General features: G+C 39.0%; 1 protein-coding gene across 10 annotated transcripts in view; it reads right to left on the bottom strand.

The window, feature by feature from the left end:
• LOC139164020 (complement decay-accelerating factor, GPI-anchored-like) overlaps positions 1-18,164 on the bottom strand; it is a 44,012-nt gene continuing 25,848 nt past the window's right edge. For 3 of the 10 annotated variants that reach the window (XM_070745583.1, XM_070745576.1, XM_070745578.1), the window contains 6 exons: positions 16,272-16,466; positions 14,539-14,640; positions 6,692-6,739; positions 4,043-4,072; positions 2,160-2,229; positions 1-295 (listed from right to left, as the gene is read on the bottom strand). In XM_070745583.1, the coding sequence (XP_070601684.1) occupies positions 208-295; positions 2,160-2,229; positions 4,043-4,072; positions 6,692-6,739; positions 14,539-14,640; positions 16,272-16,466 (533 nt within the window). In that variant the 3' untranslated portion in view covers positions 1-207. The remainder of the gene's footprint in view (positions 296-2,159; positions 2,230-4,042; positions 4,073-6,691; positions 6,740-14,538; positions 14,641-16,271; positions 16,467-18,164) is intronic. The other 7 variants (XM_070745580.1, XM_070745577.1, XM_070745579.1 and 4 more) reach the window with 7 other exon arrangements.

Raw genomic sequence — 18,164 nt, 5'->3', positions numbered from 1 at the left:
CTCTGAAAGGATTTAAGTACAAAGTATTAAAATGTAGACGCAGCCTATGTAGTCTTGTAGTTCATGTTGTTTAATGTGTAAACTGCCTCGTCCAATGGTCAAACTGTAAAACTATGAACTTTGAACTCAGATCTTCAGTGATTTCCTATCTTCAGTTGTCAAGTGAAGGTTATTGATGCTTTATTTCAGAAGTTCAATGGACTCAGATCAGTCTTTTAATTTTTCTTGCAAAGCCACATCTTTCTCTGCAACTACATGATAATTATCAGTAGAGCCAGGATAAGTGTTAGCTTTCCTGTATAAAAAAGTACAAATTTATATTTACAGTTTTCAAAGTTTTCAAAAATTATTTTCTTCAATCCTGTTAAAAAGCAAAAAAAGCAACTCACACAGATACACACTTAATCCTGTGCAATAAAAGAAAATGTATCTTAATTAGTAAAATCCACCTGTGGAAACTAAAGCATTTTACATTAATACAAAGAGAATATTTGACATACAAATATTTGACATACAAATGACATAGAAGGGAAGACAGATATCTTTAAATTAGAAATTAGAAAAATGAACAGATTCAAAAAGGAAAGATCCAGGAATTACTAATAAGCAATAAGACAGTATTTCATAAATGCTAGAAAATAGAAAGTCCACAATAATTCAATAATAAATTAATAATAAAAATAATAAAAGTTCACAGAAAGCAACAGAGTGGTCAATGCCTGGAATGCACTGCCTGACTGTGGTTTCTTCCCCAAACCCCTACAACTTTAATCTTAGACTGCTACTGTTGACTTCACCCCATTCCTAAGAGGGTCTGTAAGAGGCATGCATAAATGCACCATCATGCCTATCATCCCTGTCTTAATGTCCCCATTTATTTGTATCCATTTCATGTATTCATAAACAAGTTTATACTTATATCTCTTATCTTATTCATGATTGACAAAAATAAATAAATAAAGATATTTTTTTTGCAAAGCATCCCATTACAGCTTCCTACAGATTGCAAAGGTGTTAAGTCTACTAAGACTCTCAAAAACATCTATAATAAATACTCTATCAAAACATGTTAAGATATTCATGAATTGGGAGTGTCATGGTAACAAAGTTAGCCAATGAATAGGCATAGCCAGAGTCAGCCAATGACAGCTAACCACATCTGAGTCTGTGCAAAGAATCGAAACTGGAATTTAAGCTTAAGGCTGGGTGTGGCTCCAGGTCCAATCTGCACTCACTCTCTCTCTTCTCTCTCTCTCTCTTTCTCTGAATCCTGATGAAATGAAGCTAACTATTCTCTGCTGTCTGTAACTGCTCGAAGAACTCTGCTAATGGCATTGTAAATTCATCTGTGACTATGTTTATAAAGAGGTTTATGAATCCAGCTGAATCAGTCATCTGTGGGTGCTTCTGGTTTTGATTTTTGCAACAAATTTTAGTAAAACATTACATCTATATACATTTAAAAGTAAAAATAAGCACATGTAATGAGTGATTAAAGCATTACTGCTCAAAGTACCTGTGGTTAAGAAAACTGATTTGAAAATCAATTTCTGAACAAATCTAAATTAGTGCTTATAACATTTTGAAACTATATATGGATGATATGAAAATACAGTTAATAATGCTGTATCAAAAACAATACTCCTGCATAGAGACAGAAAGCAAGCAACATACAAGACAGGATTTCCATTGTAATCTGTCTAGAAAGATACCAAAATTGCAAGTCGACTAACAGCTGTTCCAAAAGAACAATACAAATTTCACTTAGAACCATTCCAATGATTCCATTTCATCAGAGTACCAGGAAGTCAGAGACAAAAAATCTCTGATATCAGCAGAGATCAGGGCAATATGAATAATCTTACTTTTTTCAACAAACATTACTAAGCCTGCAATTAAACAAATATTTTCCAGAACATTGGTGCTGGAGATGTGATTAAATTCAGATTAGCCATTCTAGACAAACTCTAATGTTTTGTTCTTCTTCCTCCTTTGCTGCAGATCTTTGCAATTGTTCAAGCACACAGCACAGAAGTTACTTCTGGAAACAAAGCACATTTATAAGAAAATTGTAGGCTGTAAAGATGGCACTGGCAAGTTAGAGATGGCTGCTCATGCAGCTACGAAGAAGCTAGAAAGAATCAGAGACAGCATATCACCCCTTACGATGGGACCATTTCACAGCTGCAAAAATTAAAGCAGCCAGAACTATAATGGAAATGACAGCTCCTTGAAGGAAAAAAATGTGATAGCTTCAAATTCAAAATTATACAAATCATCACATACAAACTCATTGTATATACAGCGGATACTAAAGGTCAGGACCCACAGACAATTTTGTACAGAAATTACAATACCTACCTTATTTGAATTAGTGACCATTTTTTTTCAACATTTCCTTATTTGTTGCATTACCTTTAAACACCTAGCATAATTTTCTTTGAAAATAAATAAATGAAATATACTCTGATTGGCCTATGGAGACTGACAATTGGTACACTCCCTTATGTATGCAAAAACATCTGACTGCAGGAAAAATGGGATTTGAATGGCTTTAAAAAGATGCTTTGGAATGCACAGAAACACATTTGCAGCATCCACATGAGATTAATTAAAGTCTACATTTTTTAAATCTGGGATCATGTGACTGCAAAATGGAAGCTTCAGATTCTGCTGAGCATTCCTGAATTCTACATAGCTGCAGCTTTATGCTTGTACATGTTCTGAATAGAATCTGAGGTTCAACATTCGATATTGAATCTTCATAGAAAAAAAAGTCAAATGCAATAATAATGAATAGTGATAAATGGCAAAAACCCCCAAAAATTATACCTAAAAATTACCTAGAACAGGATAATCTGCAGATTATTGCTTATGATCTTGTCTCTCTTGATTACAATAATTTTGTGCTGGTTACCAAAGTGTTTCCTTGCGTAATTAAAAGTTCTGGTTCTTTAAGACCCTCTGGGGCAGGGGTCCTCAAACTTGGCAACTTTAAGATTTGTGGACTTTCAACTCCCAGAATCCTGGGAGTTGAAGTCCATAAGTCTTAAAGTTGCCAAGTTTGAAGACCTCTGCTCTATGGCATGGGGCTGGGTAGCTGACAAATTACTTTTCTTTTATTGCTCCTACTCATTGCACTTTCCCCAAACTGTTTCTGCCCATCCCCAATCAAGAATGGTTTGCAACCTAACACTTTCAAAAATAGTAAAAACTGATTTTTCAGAAGGACTTTGGGAATTGGTTAATTACTGCATGCAGGTGTGTGTGTGTGTGTATGTGTGTGTGTGCGTGTGCACGCGCATATACATGAATATATGTAAAGGGTATACTTTTGTTCCGTGCTACTATTTGCTATATTTTTATGGAATTTTAAAAATATAAATTTTGCTATTTTAATATTTGCTGTCCCCTGTGATCCTTGAGAATATGCAGTCTGAAAACAGATACCTTGAATAATAAGCTTACTAGGAACCTATAGTTGTTCCATTTTTGGAGGGGGTAGGGAAGGATGAGAAATACAGTTGTCCTCTTGGAATGACCGTTTTCTGGAACAACCACATTTTTTTTTCTGTCTAAGGGATTCCAGTTGTGAAAATGACCCTGACATAAAGAATAAAAACCCTCACCGTGTAACCAAAATAATATCTCAAGTTGAAATATTCTCCCATGAGTTTAACTAACAAACTATCAAACAAACAAACACAGGAAACAAAATATTTAGCTTTCTAATTATTGAATTTGTATTATATATTGTTTTCTGTTACTGTTGTGAGCCGCCCCGAGTCTGCGGAGAGGGGCGGCATACAAATTTAATAAATAATAATAATAATAATAATAATAATAATAATAATATTTAAAAATAGCCAAAGCATGGGAAAAATTGTGAGGGCTGAAAAAGATCTTGCGTTATAAAAAGGGATGGGAGTCACAGCCCCGTCTAAAGACAAAAGGGGGAGGGGAAATTGTGCATTAAATAGTCTGTGTTCATTTCTGTCAAACATTAAATGCAACCACAGTAGTTCAATCTGTAAGTACTTACCAACAGCAATTCCAATAGCTTTGCTAGATTCTAAAAGAGAAGAGAATCCACACAAGAAACATGATCAAAAGCTTGAACATATTTAGTAAATGAAAGAAAACATTTTAGTTTCATGGTGTTTTAACATGCATGCATACTAAATCTATCATTTATTTATTTATCTGAGTTAAAAGGGATCTTGCAGGTCATCTAGTCCAGGGATAGGCAAAGTTGGCTCTTCTATGACTTGTGGACTTCAACTCCCAGAATTCTTGAGCCAATCGTGGTAGCTCAGGAATTCTGGGAGTTGAAGTCCACATGTCATAGAAGAGCCAACTTTGCCTACCCCTGATCTCGTCCAACCCTCTGCTCAGGCAGGAATCCTACACCACCCCAGTAAGATGGAAATCCAATCCCCTCTTGAATATGTCTAATGTTGGGGCATTCACAACCTCCACTGGCAGACTGTTCCATTGGTTGATTGCCCTCCCCCTCAGAAAGTTCTTCCTTATTTCCAGGTTGAATCTCTCCTTGGTCAGTTTCCACCTGTTGCTCCTGGTCTAGCCTGTTGGTGCCCTGGAAAATAGTATGACTCCCTCCTCTGTATATATTGCTATAATGTCACCTCTGGCCCTCTTTTTCACTAGACTATCCATGCTCAGTTCCAGTAACCTCTCTTTGTATGTCTTGGTTTCTAGTACCTTTATCATTTTGGTTGCTCTGTTTGGTATCTTTTCCAGAGTTTCCATGTCCCTTTTGTAGTGAGGTGAGCAGACTTGAGTGCAGTCCTCCAGGTGTAGTCTGAGTAGGGCATTATATAGTGGTATTAATACTTCTCTAGTCTTGGATTATATCCTTCTGTTGATGCAGTTTAAGATTGTGTTGGCTTCTGTAGCCGCTTTGCTGGTCATATTTAGTTTGTTATCTACCAAGACTCCGAGATCTCTTTCACAATCACTACTGCTAAGTGTGGTTCTTCCCAGTTTGTATATGTGTCTTGGGTTTTTCTTGCCTAGGTGTAGGACTTTTCTTTTCTCGACTTTGAACGTTATTTTGTTAGTTTGGGCCCACAATGTTAATCTATTGAGATCTTTCTGTATTTTGAGCCTGTCCTCTGGGGTGTTGGCTACCCCGCCAGCTTGGTGTCATCTGCAAATTTAATTAGTTCTCCCTCTATTCTTTTGTATAGATCATTAAAATGTTGTAGAGCACTGGGTCCAGGACTGAACCATGTGGTACCCTGCTGCCTACTTCCTTCCATGTGGACTTGGAGCCATTGAGGACAACTCGTTGGGTGCGGTTCGTCATCCATCGTTGGGTGCGGTTCGTTTATCCATCTACATGTTTTTTCTAATTTGTGGAGTAGGAGATTGTGATCTACTTCATCAAATGCTTTACTGAAGTCCAAGTATATTAGATCTACTGTGTTATGTTGGTTTACTGATTTGGTTACCGTGTTGAAAAAAATGATATGAGATTGGTTTGGCATGATTTGTTCCTGACAAACCCATGTTGGCTGTTGGTTGGTTTGTTTCTAGGTAGTGGCAAAGCTGTTTTTTGATTATTTTTTTCCAGTATTTTTCCATGTATAGAAGTCAGACTGATGGGTCTGTAGTGGCATGGGTCTGTTTTTTTATTCCCTTTTTGGGTAAACAAAATTACTCAAAGCATGTAAAAAGTATAAACCAAATAAATAAAAAATATGAAATATGAGATAGCTAAAATGATTAAGGTTAATTCTGCCAATATAATTCACTACTTGCCATATCTTCTCTTGTCCATACTTTCATTCATCAATACCTAAACATCTTTCCCACTTTTTTTAGTTTTGCACACACACACACACACACACACACACACACCCATGTACAGAAAACTAAAAAAGGGGAAAAATATTGACGTTCTAAATGAAGGTACTTGAATTTGAATTACTGAATTACAGTGGTACCTCTACCTACAAATGCTTCTACTTCCGAACTTTTGTAGATAAGAACCGGGTGTTCAAGATTTTTTTATTTTTCTCAAGAACCATTTTCCACTTACAAACCCGAGCCTCCAAAATTGTAACCGGAAAAGGCAGGGAGAAGACTCCACATGGAGCCTCTCTAGGAATCTCCTGGGAGGAAACAGGGATAGAAAAGGCGAGGAGAAGCCTCCATGGGGTCTCTCTAGGAATCTTCTGGGAGGAAACAGGACCTTTATCCTCTCTGTGGTTTCCTCAATCACACACATTATTTGCTTTTACATTGATTCCTATGGGGAAAAAAATGCTTCTTCTTACAAACTTTTCTTCTTAAGAACCTGGTCATAGAACGAATTAAATTCATACATAGAGGTACCATTGTATTCAAATTCCTTTGAAGGTGACTAAATTGTTTAATTTGTCAATTTATTATCTTTAACAGTGATTCCAAAAATATTTCAGTACTGTATTTTAAAATATAGGATTATACAAGAAATTTTGAAATACATTTGTATGAAAGTAGCCAGAAAGATTTAACAAGGGATTCCTGAATAATTCATAATATTCCCTCCCTCTCTTTTATCTCTCATATTTCAGAGAATTTAAAGAAAACTATTTCAGAACAAAAAGCCAAAGGTGACCTCTTATAGAGAGTCAAAAGGTAGTCTAAATAATTACTTTTCATCATTTATATTTTGGGGTTTTACCTGGTACATCCTTGAGAACTGTTTCAGTTGTAACTGGGGGCACAGTTGCTATAAGGGGAAAAAAAAAGGCTTAAACACTACTCTGGACTTTTTAGGCAATGTCATGCATAACATTTAACAGGATGAAAGACTTGTCTGGGAATAATGGTTCCTCAATGCACGTATTATACAAGAACATACCATACCGTACCATTAGTACAGTACCATACTAATACTATACTGTACTGTACTGTATTGTACTGTACTGTACTATGCTATATATTCAGCTTTTTTCAGTTAAATTGTTTATCTATCACACTCGTGCTGGCATGAGACGGACTCTACAACCCACACAAGTGGCTCAGATAGTGCAGCTCATCCAGGGTGGCATATCAATGCGAGCTGTGGCAAGAAAGTTTGCTGTGTCTGTTAGCGTAGTGTCTAGAGGCTGGAGGCGCTACCAGGAGACAGGCCAGTACAGCAAGAGACGTGGAGGGGGCTGTAGGAGGGCAACAATCCAGCAGCAGGACCGCTACCTCCACCTTTGTGCAAGGAGGAACAGGAGGAGCACTGCTAGAGCCCTGCAAAATGACCTCCAGCAGGCCACGAAAGTGCACGTATCTGCACAAACGGATGGTATGAGGGCCCAACGTCCACAGATGGAGGTTGTGCTTACAGCCCAACACAATGCAGGACACTTGGCATTTGCCACATTGAACACCAGGATTGGCAAATTCGTCACTGGCACCCTGTGCTCTTCACAGATGAAAGCAGGTTCACACTGAGAACATGTGACAGAAGTGACAGAGTCTGGAGACGCTTTGGAGAGCAATCTGCTGCCTGCAACATCCTTCAGCATGACCGGTTTGGCAGTGGGTCAGTAATAGTGTGGGGTGGCATTTCTTTGGAAGGTTGCACAGCCCTCCATGTGCTCATCAGAGGTAGCCTGACTGCCATTAGTTACCGAGATGAGATCCTCAGACCCCTTGTGAGATCATGTGCTGGTGCGGTTGGCCTTGGGTTCCTCCTAATGCAGGACAATGCCAGACCTCATGTGGCTGGAGTGTTTCAGCAATTCCTGCAAGATGAAGGCACTGAAGCTACGGACTGGCCCGCCCGTTCCCCAGACTTGAATCCAATTGAACACATTTGAGACATCAGGTCTCGCTCCATCCACCAACGTCACATTGCACTACAGACTGTCCAGGAGTTGGCGGATGCTTCAGTCCAGGTCTGGGAGGAGATCCCTCAGGAGACCATCCGCAACCTCATCAGGAGCATGCCCAGGCATTGTAGGGAGGTTATACAGGCATGTGGAGGCCACACACAATACTGAGCCTCATATTGAGTTGTTTTAAGGACATGTATCAAAGTTGGATCAGCCTGTAGTACGTTTTTCCACTTTAATTTTGTGTGTGACTCCAAGTTTAGGCCTCCATTGGTTGATAAATTTGATTTCCATTGATGATTTTTGTGTGATTTCAGCACATTCAACTTGATACAGAGCAAAGTATTCAATTAGAATATTTCATTCATTCAAATCTGGGATGTGTTGAGTGAGCCGCCCCGAGACTTTGGAGAGGGGCGGCATACAAATCTAATAAATTGAATTGAATTGAATTGAATTGAGTGTTCCCTTTATTTTTTTGAGCAATGTATATGCTAACATATGTTATAAGTAAAATTCTGAAAGAGTAAACTCAGTCAGTATATTAACAGCATCTAGCTTAGTCAGAATTAAGCAATGAAAACATTAATTCAACACAAAACCCAAGGCTGGGTGGGCCAGTAGAGGCAGTGGCAGTGGGTATATGAACTACATATGGACTACATATCTCAATCAGAGCAAATCAATAGATGCAATTTACAAAGACTTTTGTAAATTCTTTGACTCAGTGGTTCATGACAAACTACTTTTAAAACTGAAATCCTATGGCATTCTCTGGAGCCCTACATGACTGGATAACTGTGTTCCTATCAAACAGACAACAAGTGGTCAAACAGGGAGTGCCATATCTAATCCTGTTCCTGCTAACAGCGGTTTACCCCAAGGCAGTATACTAGGACCAACACTCTTTATATTCTCTTTAAATGACCTTTGCGATCATATTACACGCAACTGTGTTCTTTTCGCTGATGATGTAAAACTCTTCCTCACCACCGTTAACACTGCTACCCTCCGAAAAGACCTTGACTTTGTATCAGAATGGTCAAACATCTGGCAGCTCCAAATCTCAACCAAAAAATGCTCTTTCCTACACATTGGCAAAAAGAATCAGAATACCAAATACAACCTGAATAGATAAGACCTTGCAGACAACCCTCACTCTGTAAAAGACCTTGAAATACTCATATCAAATCACCTAAGTGCCAAAGCCCACTAAAACAACATTGCCAAAAAAGGCTTCAAGAGTTGTTAATCTAATCTTACGTAGCTTCTTCTCCAGTAATATCACACTACTAACCAGAGCATACAAAATTTCTTGGCAGGCCAATCCTTGAATATAGCTCATCTGTCTGGAACCCACACCATATATCAGACATAAAGACATTAGAAAGTGTCTAGAGATACTTTACAAGAAGAGTTCTCCACTCCACTATTCGCAACAGAATATCTTACGCAACCAGACTTGAAATCTTAGGCTTAGAAAGCTTAGAACTAGGATGCCTTTGACACAACCTAAGCCTAGCTCATAAAATCATCTGCTTCAACATCCTTCCTGTCAATGACTACTTCAGCTTCAATCACACAATACACGAGCACACAACAGATATAAATTCAAAGTAAACAGCTGCCTGACTGTAGAAAATATGACTTCAGCAACTGAGTAGTTAATGCCTGGAACTCACTCCCCAAAACTTTATCCTTAGACTATCCATTGTTGACCTCACCTGATTCCTAAGAGTTCAGTAAGGGGCGTGCACAAGTGTACTAGGGGTCTACCGTCCCTGTCCTAATGTTTCCCTCTTATTAGTACCCATCTCATGTATATTAACACCGTTATATCTATGTGTCAAGTATTCAATAAGTACTTGACAACATACTGTAAATAAATAAATTATTCCCACTTTGTATCTAATGACTGGAATTGCCCAAGCTTTGATTGTTTTGATGGTATTTCTTCCATTGAATTTGGACTTTAAAATCTTCACTCTGGATCTTTCCATCTCTATTTTATTTTTTACTTCAGTGTGCTTGATGTAGTCAGCTTTGAAGAACACCCAAGTATTTGTACTCATCATCTTCATCCAGATTTTTGATGTTGTTTTCATACTGCATCTTGATTCTTTCAGTTTTTCACTATTTTTCCCTTTAAGATGGTGGGAGTGGCATATTTTTCAGGTCAAAATTCTACTGCCATATTTTGCCTATAGAGCATGTAAGTGTTTAGCAGCAATTCTATTTTAGTTACTGTTTTTCCACAGTGTGTCATTAATGTGAGGGGGTTTGAACTTCTCCAATCTCTCACCTGCAACTGTGTCTTCCACTGTGCCAGTGATCTTTGCCCAAAGCTTCTAATATTTCTACAGAGTCCTGTTATTTCTAAGCACTTGGTTATAGAGTCACGTGGCAGAGAATTGAATGCCTTTTTGTAATCAATCCATGCTACGTTTAACTTGGTCTTTTTTCTCTTTTAAGTTTCCGCAAATCTTAATGTTGTTATTTCTGTTATTATTTAAATAAATTCCCCTACTGACAATGCATTGTCTGTTTAAAAAGAAAAAGCATAAACAACTGAAGCAGAAGTTAACAGGAACAATTAATAATAATTGCATTGAGTCAGATCTCCTGATGGCTGATGAAGAAGGTGCCTGATAGAATTTCCTCCTTTTAAAGCCTCAAAGGAACCAAAAGGGCAGAAGGAAGGTTAGCTGAGATGTATAGAACATCAAAGAAAAGCAAGATGCAGAAATACACTCTCTAAATTAGGCCTTCTGGGAAACTCTAGAATTAAAGAAAGTCCAAAAATCCCTAGCAATAAAATAAAATAAAACTAGGAATTCCAGCTAACTCACCTCTGAATTAAGACAACAAAGGTTGGCATTATTAAATATGTTCAGCTCATATTGGCATAGTTTTAGAGTAAATTTGATGAGTCAAAAATGTTTTGACTTGGAGAACTCCAGCTGATATATATATCATAATCAAGGGTGGGTTCTACTTACCTCCCCACTAGTTTGCATTGCGATGGAAGTACATGTTTTATCTTCCTGGAAATGATTCTCTGTACATGCACAGTACTTTAAAAAAAAGCTTTTGCGTATGCATAGAACTAAACAACAAGATGGCGGTGCCTAAAGCACTGCCAAAAGAAATGGCTCAGGGGCATGGCAGGCCTGAGTCGCTACCAGTTCCAGCAATCCAGGCCGCCAAGTTACTACTGCTTCTATAAAACCGGTCCAAACCGGCAGGAACCCAACTCTGATGATAATTTCAGAGATGTGTGTAGAACCACTCCCCCCCCCCTTTCTTGAAAGGTTTAAGATATATTTCCCCCCTTAAATCCACCCACCCACCCAGAAAATTATTTTGTGTACATAGACTCCAGATGCACTTTGGGGGTTAAAGTTCAGTAAAGAGATCCCGTCAATTGTGTTATACGAAAGCAGAAAGCTGAATTTTTGTAGCTACCTGCACTTTTGGTAGATAACTCACATAAAGCAAAGCTGCAAATATTGCCACAGCTTCCTTAGAGAGACTTCAGATCCCAAGAGTTATTGTCACATGTCAGCTGTTGATATATATTTACATAATGATTATGCTGGTTAATGAAAACTAGAAAGAAAGATCCAAATAGCTTTATTAGGCCAGAAATAAAGAAGTCCAAGTTCAAACAAACAGAAAGATGGTGCTTTTGAGGCACTGAGAAAATGGACCAACTCTATTTAATGTTAACTGATTGAAGAAAGAGCAATATATCTAATGACAAAATGTTGCTTTGCAGTAAGATCTCTATGACAGTCAGAGAGATATTTTGACTGGCATTTTTGTCCTCCTACAGATAGTTATTGACTTATTACCAGGATTAAGCTTAGAGTTTGGGTACAATGTGCGGCCGGTGAATCTTCCCCGGACCGGATTTGCCACAGGGCCAGGGAGACATGGCCCTCGGCCTAGCCGCCATCTTGGGGCCAGGATCTCGCAAGATTTTGCGAGATCCTGCCATCTTTGGGCATCGGCCCTGGCCAATGACGTCGTCGGGGGGCGGAGCCTGCCAGCCCTATAAAAGAGGCTGTGCAGGCTTGGGGCCTCCTTTTCGCCCCGACGACGAGCAGGCGAACACCCACCCGCCCTCCCTATCTTTCAGTGTGCCACTGTGGGTCGCCCTTACAGGGCCGAATAGGAATTTTTGGTGGTCTCGGTATTTTCTGCGACCGTTTTTTTGCCTATTCTACACTGTGGTGACGGATGGATGGTTAGGGGGCGCTTCGCTCCCCGATTAGTCTAATTGGCTTACCTTTGGTCATTTGGGTTGGCAGGTTAGGGGCGGAAATTGGGTGGTGTTTAGCAACTGCGTGTTCTCCATTGGGCATCTTTGGGGATGATTGACAGGTTTTCTCCAAAGGCTCATGGTGACTTTAGTTCGATCTGAGCAATTGGGGGGAACCTGCCTTTGGGTCCCGCCCATTTCTATCCCCTTGTAGGGGTTAGAAAGCGAGACCTCCCACATGCAGGTGCATGGCAGAGATCCAGGTGAGGGCGGGGCCCTTCACCTGGATCAGCATGGAGCTACGCCCATAAGTTGCCATGTCTTGTTTATTATCTTCTTTGCCTACATTTTTGATGTACTAGCTATGTAATACTTTGCCTTCTTTCTTTTTTATTCATCATTTGTTTTTTCTTCTAAGCCAATTTGGTCTCTCCAGTACTTAGTAAGCCTTCATGGTGTACTAGCTTCAGCGCATCCTTTTCACTATTCTTCAGATATTCTTCCAATAACCTTTTTTTCCTATTGTCTAGTATACTTGCAACATTCCAGGCCCAACTATGCTCCTTGATAAGCATATGGGTAAGTACTGGAGATGTGATATTTTGTACTTACTGGTATGCTGGATTCTCTATATACTGTATGTAAAGACAGTTGATGTTCCAGGCTGACAAACAAATGCCACTTGACAAATTTCTCTATAACCATAAAATTTGCAAGAAACTCAATGTCTGATTCCCAAAATGGCTATCGAACAACAACCACAGCAACAACAAAAATAGAAAGCAACGCAAACTGTTACACTGGATACATAATTATCACCTTCTAATAGAGAAAGCAAAAGTTTGCAAAATGACAACTAACATTTAACATGGGCTCCAGTAGATTACCAGTGTTTCATGCACACTTGAAAAAAGATGCATGAAGGTTCCCAGGAAACGTGAGTCATGGCAAAAGCTTTGGAAATAATTGAAGATGATGGGATTAGAATTTGAAGCTGTAAGAGCTTACGTCCTGCTCCCCAAGAGTGGTTCACAAATGGATGAATGATTGCAAAAAAGCAAAAAATACTTACTAGGCAATATTTTCAAGAATTTACAGTATGATACCCCAGCAAATAGAAAAAAAGCCCCTTCTATCTAAGGGGAAGATTTAGTTCTGCAACAATGAAACTTGCAAAACAACTCCTTCAAGGTCATTAGGTCAAGACTAAAAATCTCAGAGAAGAGCAGTTGTCCTAAATTCGTTCATGCATAATAACAATTAATTTTTAAAAACCCAATAAAATCATTGAAATGTAAAAATGGGTAAAATATAAAAAATTCCAGGTCAACGATAAGCTGAGAAAACACAGTATTATCCTGGTTTTGAAAGATCAGTGAGGGCTGCATCTAGTCCTCTGTGATGGTGAACCTATGGCATGCAAAGCCACATCTGAGAGCACACGAAATGTTGCTGTATGTCAGCTCCAGCATGCAAACCACCTGATTTTGGCCTTCTGAAGGCTGGGGAGAGACCATTTTCACCCTCCCCAGGCTTCAGGAAAGCCTCCAAAGGCTGTGGATGTTGAAAAATGGGCCCAATGGGCTTACTGGAAGTTTGGAAATGAACTTCCAGTAGGCCATTCAATGGTCCTACTAGATATTCATTTTCACAGGCTGGAGAGGCAACACAGGGGGATTGTGTGCGCATGCGCATGGCATTATGGCTAACCTTTTGGCATTCGAACAAGAAAAGGTTTACGAGCACTAGATTATATGAAGAGAATTCTTGCCAAAGAATCAATAAATTCCAGAAGACTGTCTACATAACGAGTGTTAAACTCGCTGCGTCATGTTGCTGTCACATGAACATTTCGTGATTTTTCTTCTTTCATGGAGCTGGGTTGGGTCTGGCCTGCATGTGATACACCCAGCCCATGACCCGCCAGTTTGACACCTCTGGTCTACATTAGTCAAAGTTTGAAAATCTGCAGAATCACCTTTCTCCATGAGTTTCTGCTGTGGCCCACCAAAAGAACAATGTCTTAAGATGTCGCTATTGTGATGCCTGCCTTTTAAAATCACACCCAAAGCTGACTGTGTTGCTCTTTAAGAGGGCCTTAAAGATCTAAACCACTAACATTTCTTTTAAAAGTTGTAAAATTCATTTACAACCATAGTAAAGTGTAGTCAGTCACACTATAGGATAATTTGTTTACAATCAGTGCTCCACGGGGGTCCATATTTACACCTGTTTCTTAGACCTCAGCTCATGTTCCATTCCTCAAGTATGCACAACCGCATAATTGTGAGCCATTCTGCAGATTAGCTGCACAAGAAAAGGATGGAAAGCTGATAATATAACACAGATGCGGCTACAGGGTCTTTCCTCCAGGAACAAATCATCTGAATCCTGGAAAAGGGCCGTGATTTGCAATCCAATCATGTGATGACTCACCTACAGTGATATCTTCTTTTGGAGTGCCAGGCCTAGGGGGAATTGGGGGAGTAGAAGGAACAGCAGGTGTGGGGTATTTGGTTGGTTTGGAAGTGGTAGGGGCTACACAAAAAGAGAGGGGAAAATGTTTATGTAGTTTTTTCCAGACAGAGGATGCTCAACTTTAAAGTTTTCAACACTGATGTTCAACAAAGTTTTTAAAAAGATTACTTATTCTCAGAACACCATGGACCAGCCGGTTTCCACTGGCTATCAGCATCACATTCACAGCCTCCTTTTTGCAATATACAGGTCCCCAATGAAAGGCAGATTGGTAGCAATTGTTTTTTCTGTAATTTTTAAAACTCTAAAGGTTCTGGAACTGAAGACCAACAATGCTGGAGAGTATTCAACTGGGAAAATACTGGCTGATGGTGCATGCTTGCAGTTGTAGTGGTATTCTTATTAAATGCTTTTTTTAAAAATCATGTTTTATAGAATAGCATGGAATAGGAATAGAGCTGAAAAGCACCTTGGAGGTCTTCTAGTCCAACCCTGCTCAAGCAGGAGAACCTGTGGCGTTTCAGATAATTGACTTCTAGTCTCTTCTTAACCCCCCCCCCCCAGTGCTGTGGTAACGTCAGTCATTATACAATGATTGTAAATCAAGGACTACCTGTACATGTGGGCACAAGCAACTGTATAAATTCTATTGAATTAATTAAAATATTTTTTTTAATTTAATTTTTGCCATTCACATTTCATTCTGTCCCTCCCTTTTGCATCCTTTCTTTAATTATTCTATTTTACATTATATATCTATATGTATCAGTGCAACTGTTGTCCCACAGTGAGTTGGCTGTGGTGAGTTGTTCTTCAGTGAGTTCACCATGGCGAGTTGGTTATGGGGAATTGTCATAGATCCAATGCTGCTGTTAGAAATCTACCACCTCTGAAAGAGGTGGGAAATATATAAAAAACCTTAGCAGGATCGAAAACTATGCCTTTGATTCCCCATACATATATCTTTGGAGACTTCTGAAAGAGACATGCAACTTTCCATGGACACTCAAAGATTTAAAATTTGGATTTGGATTTACTTTCCCAGTCGATGACCTGATAGCCTTTGAAAACATTTTTTTAATTTTACAACAAGGAAGCCTTTAGTGCCAGATAGCATCCAATAAGGGTAGAGTTAATACTAGGCTGATGAAAAAATATTTATTATGCTATTACATATGTCAAGCCAAATGTTAAAAAATTATTCAAGGTCTAGAACAGCACACTCTATAAATAAAGTATTTAAAATATATTAATTTTGTACTTACACTTAAAGTTAAGTACATATATTTCCTATATATAATTGTATTCAACAAAATATATAATGTTTATTGTTAAATCCAGAAGTGTCATATTGCATATGGAAGGGAGAAAGAATTTTTCTTACTTAATATAAAATTCTTAATGGAGAAAAAAGAACAAAACTCCAAAGTATGTTTTTTTGTGGAACCTGCTCATGCTATCTGTGGAATAGTATCACTGCCATACTCAACGTGTTTCTTTTTTTATAAACTTGGGAAAGTATCTAAGCATAAAATATTAAATATTATGCAAAACATCAAATTTAACAATTCATATTTATATGAATTCATATCTTTTTCTAAAAATAATAAAAATCACTGAATTAAAAAGTAAAGCATAATAAATATATAAATGTAAGTAAAGCATAATTTTAAAAAGAGGTTGTATTTTACCTTTGCATTCAGGAACAGACTCTCTCCAGATCCCAGTTTTATTATCTTCAGTTATACAATGCAGAAGATCATCTCCAGAAAGTGAAAAGCCAAGGTCACAGATATAAGTCACATTTGAGTTAAGGGGAAAAGTTCCATTCTTTCCTCTAGTATAATTTCCATTCTTTATTTCTGGAGGAGGAGGACAAGTGGGTCCTGAAACACAGATAACATTTTGTGATTGGTAAAAAATTATTATTATTATTAGGACAGGAAACGATTCCCTCTCTCTCTCCCTCCCTCCCTCTGTCCATCCATCCATCCAGTTGGATATGGATCTTATAATGGCTACCAGTCAGGACTGACCTGATTATTTGGGGGAGGGGAATTTGATAGATAGGCCTGAGGAATTAGATAGGATCTTTCAAGCTGTTAGCTTGGCCATCTTTGTATTAGATCAGTGCCTCTCCTGGCTGGTCAAGCAACCTTTGGTTGGGTTCTGATAATGGTGAATTCCTTTTGAGAAAGGGGGTGTTCCTGCCATCTCTTGGTTCACCTCTCACAAAGGGCCATTAGTAAGGTCTCACTGTACTTAATAATTTCCATCCAGTTGCCAACCTTCAATTTTTAGGAAGAATTGTAGAGAGGGCGGTTGTTCTAAAGATTTAGAGGGCCCTGGGAAAAATCAAATTGTCTGGAGCCTTTCCAATGAGGATTCAGAACTGATTTGGCAATGAGACGGCATTGTTTACACTCTTGGATGATGTCTAATGAGAGCAAGATGGAAGTGATGCGTCCATCCTTGTTCTTAAATCTCTCGGCAGCTTTGATACCCTCAATCATGTTACCTTCTGGGGTGGCTCTAGGACTTGGGTGTGGGTGCCATAGTGTTGTCCTGATTCTCCTTCCTATAAGGACAATTATAGTTGATGTTGATATGAGGGGGAGGACATAAGAGTCTAGCCTGTGTTCCCTCTAGTCACCCAAGAGTCTGGGATGAATTATAGTAACGTCACCCTAGCTACCTTAGTGTTGCTGTGGAGGCCCTCTCAATGTGTGGAAGTTATGGAGGCCTGAAGGGAGCCCAACAGGCGTCTGCTCAGCTTGAGCAAAAGCAAATGGTTTGGGGTTTTGCGGCTTCCTTGTTCCAGGAGCTTCCAACTTTGGTTGTAGATGGGTGGCACTTCCCTAGAGAGGCCTGGTATGCAACCTGAAGGACTCTCCTGTACTTGCTTCTCTTGCTCAAGGTTTTTGCACAGTTTTGGGCTGTGCATCAATTGTGACCCTGGGTCAGGGAAACCTGCTTGCAATCACTCATGCCCTTGTGACCTGCTGCAATGTCTTTCAATGGCATATGGAGGCTTCAGCTACTGGAGAATGCAGGGGAGTGTCAAGTTAATATCATTGGTTTTATGGCACATATATTACTGTTCTACATGCTGCATTGACTTCCAGCATGCTTTCAGGGACATTTCAAACCCTTAATGGGGTTTCCCCAATTATTTCCATCCATCCCAGATCTGGCATTGGCTAAGGTATGTTGGCTGATGGACTCAGGAAGATGGCGTTTTCTGCTGTGGCACCCGCCTATGGAATATCATTCTACCTGAGATTAGGTTAGCTCCAAACTTGCTGTCCTTGGGGGTATTATTTTTACCACTTTTGAATTAGATCTAGGCTCCTCTTGGTTAAGCCTTCTAGGAGGTAATCAATATCAGAATCCAAATGATGGTTAATTCCTTATTGAGTGAAGAATTGTGCCTGCTTCTTCAAAAAAAAATATCACTGGATTCAGTAGTTTCCATCTTTGGAGAAGGCAGCGGAGATTGTATATAGTAGCTCTATAGAGCTATGAAATGATAATTTCAGTTGAGTTTTCGATCTGAATGCAATAGTAACCTGATATTGATTGCA

The sequence above is a fragment of the Erythrolamprus reginae genome, chromosome 3 (assembly GCF_031021105.1).
Source record: "Erythrolamprus reginae isolate rEryReg1 chromosome 3, rEryReg1.hap1, whole genome shotgun sequence".
In the NCBI taxonomy this organism is placed as follows: Eukaryota; Metazoa; Chordata; class Lepidosauria; order Squamata; family Dipsadidae; genus Erythrolamprus; species Erythrolamprus reginae.
This window is presented reverse-complemented; position numbering and strand designations above follow the sequence as displayed.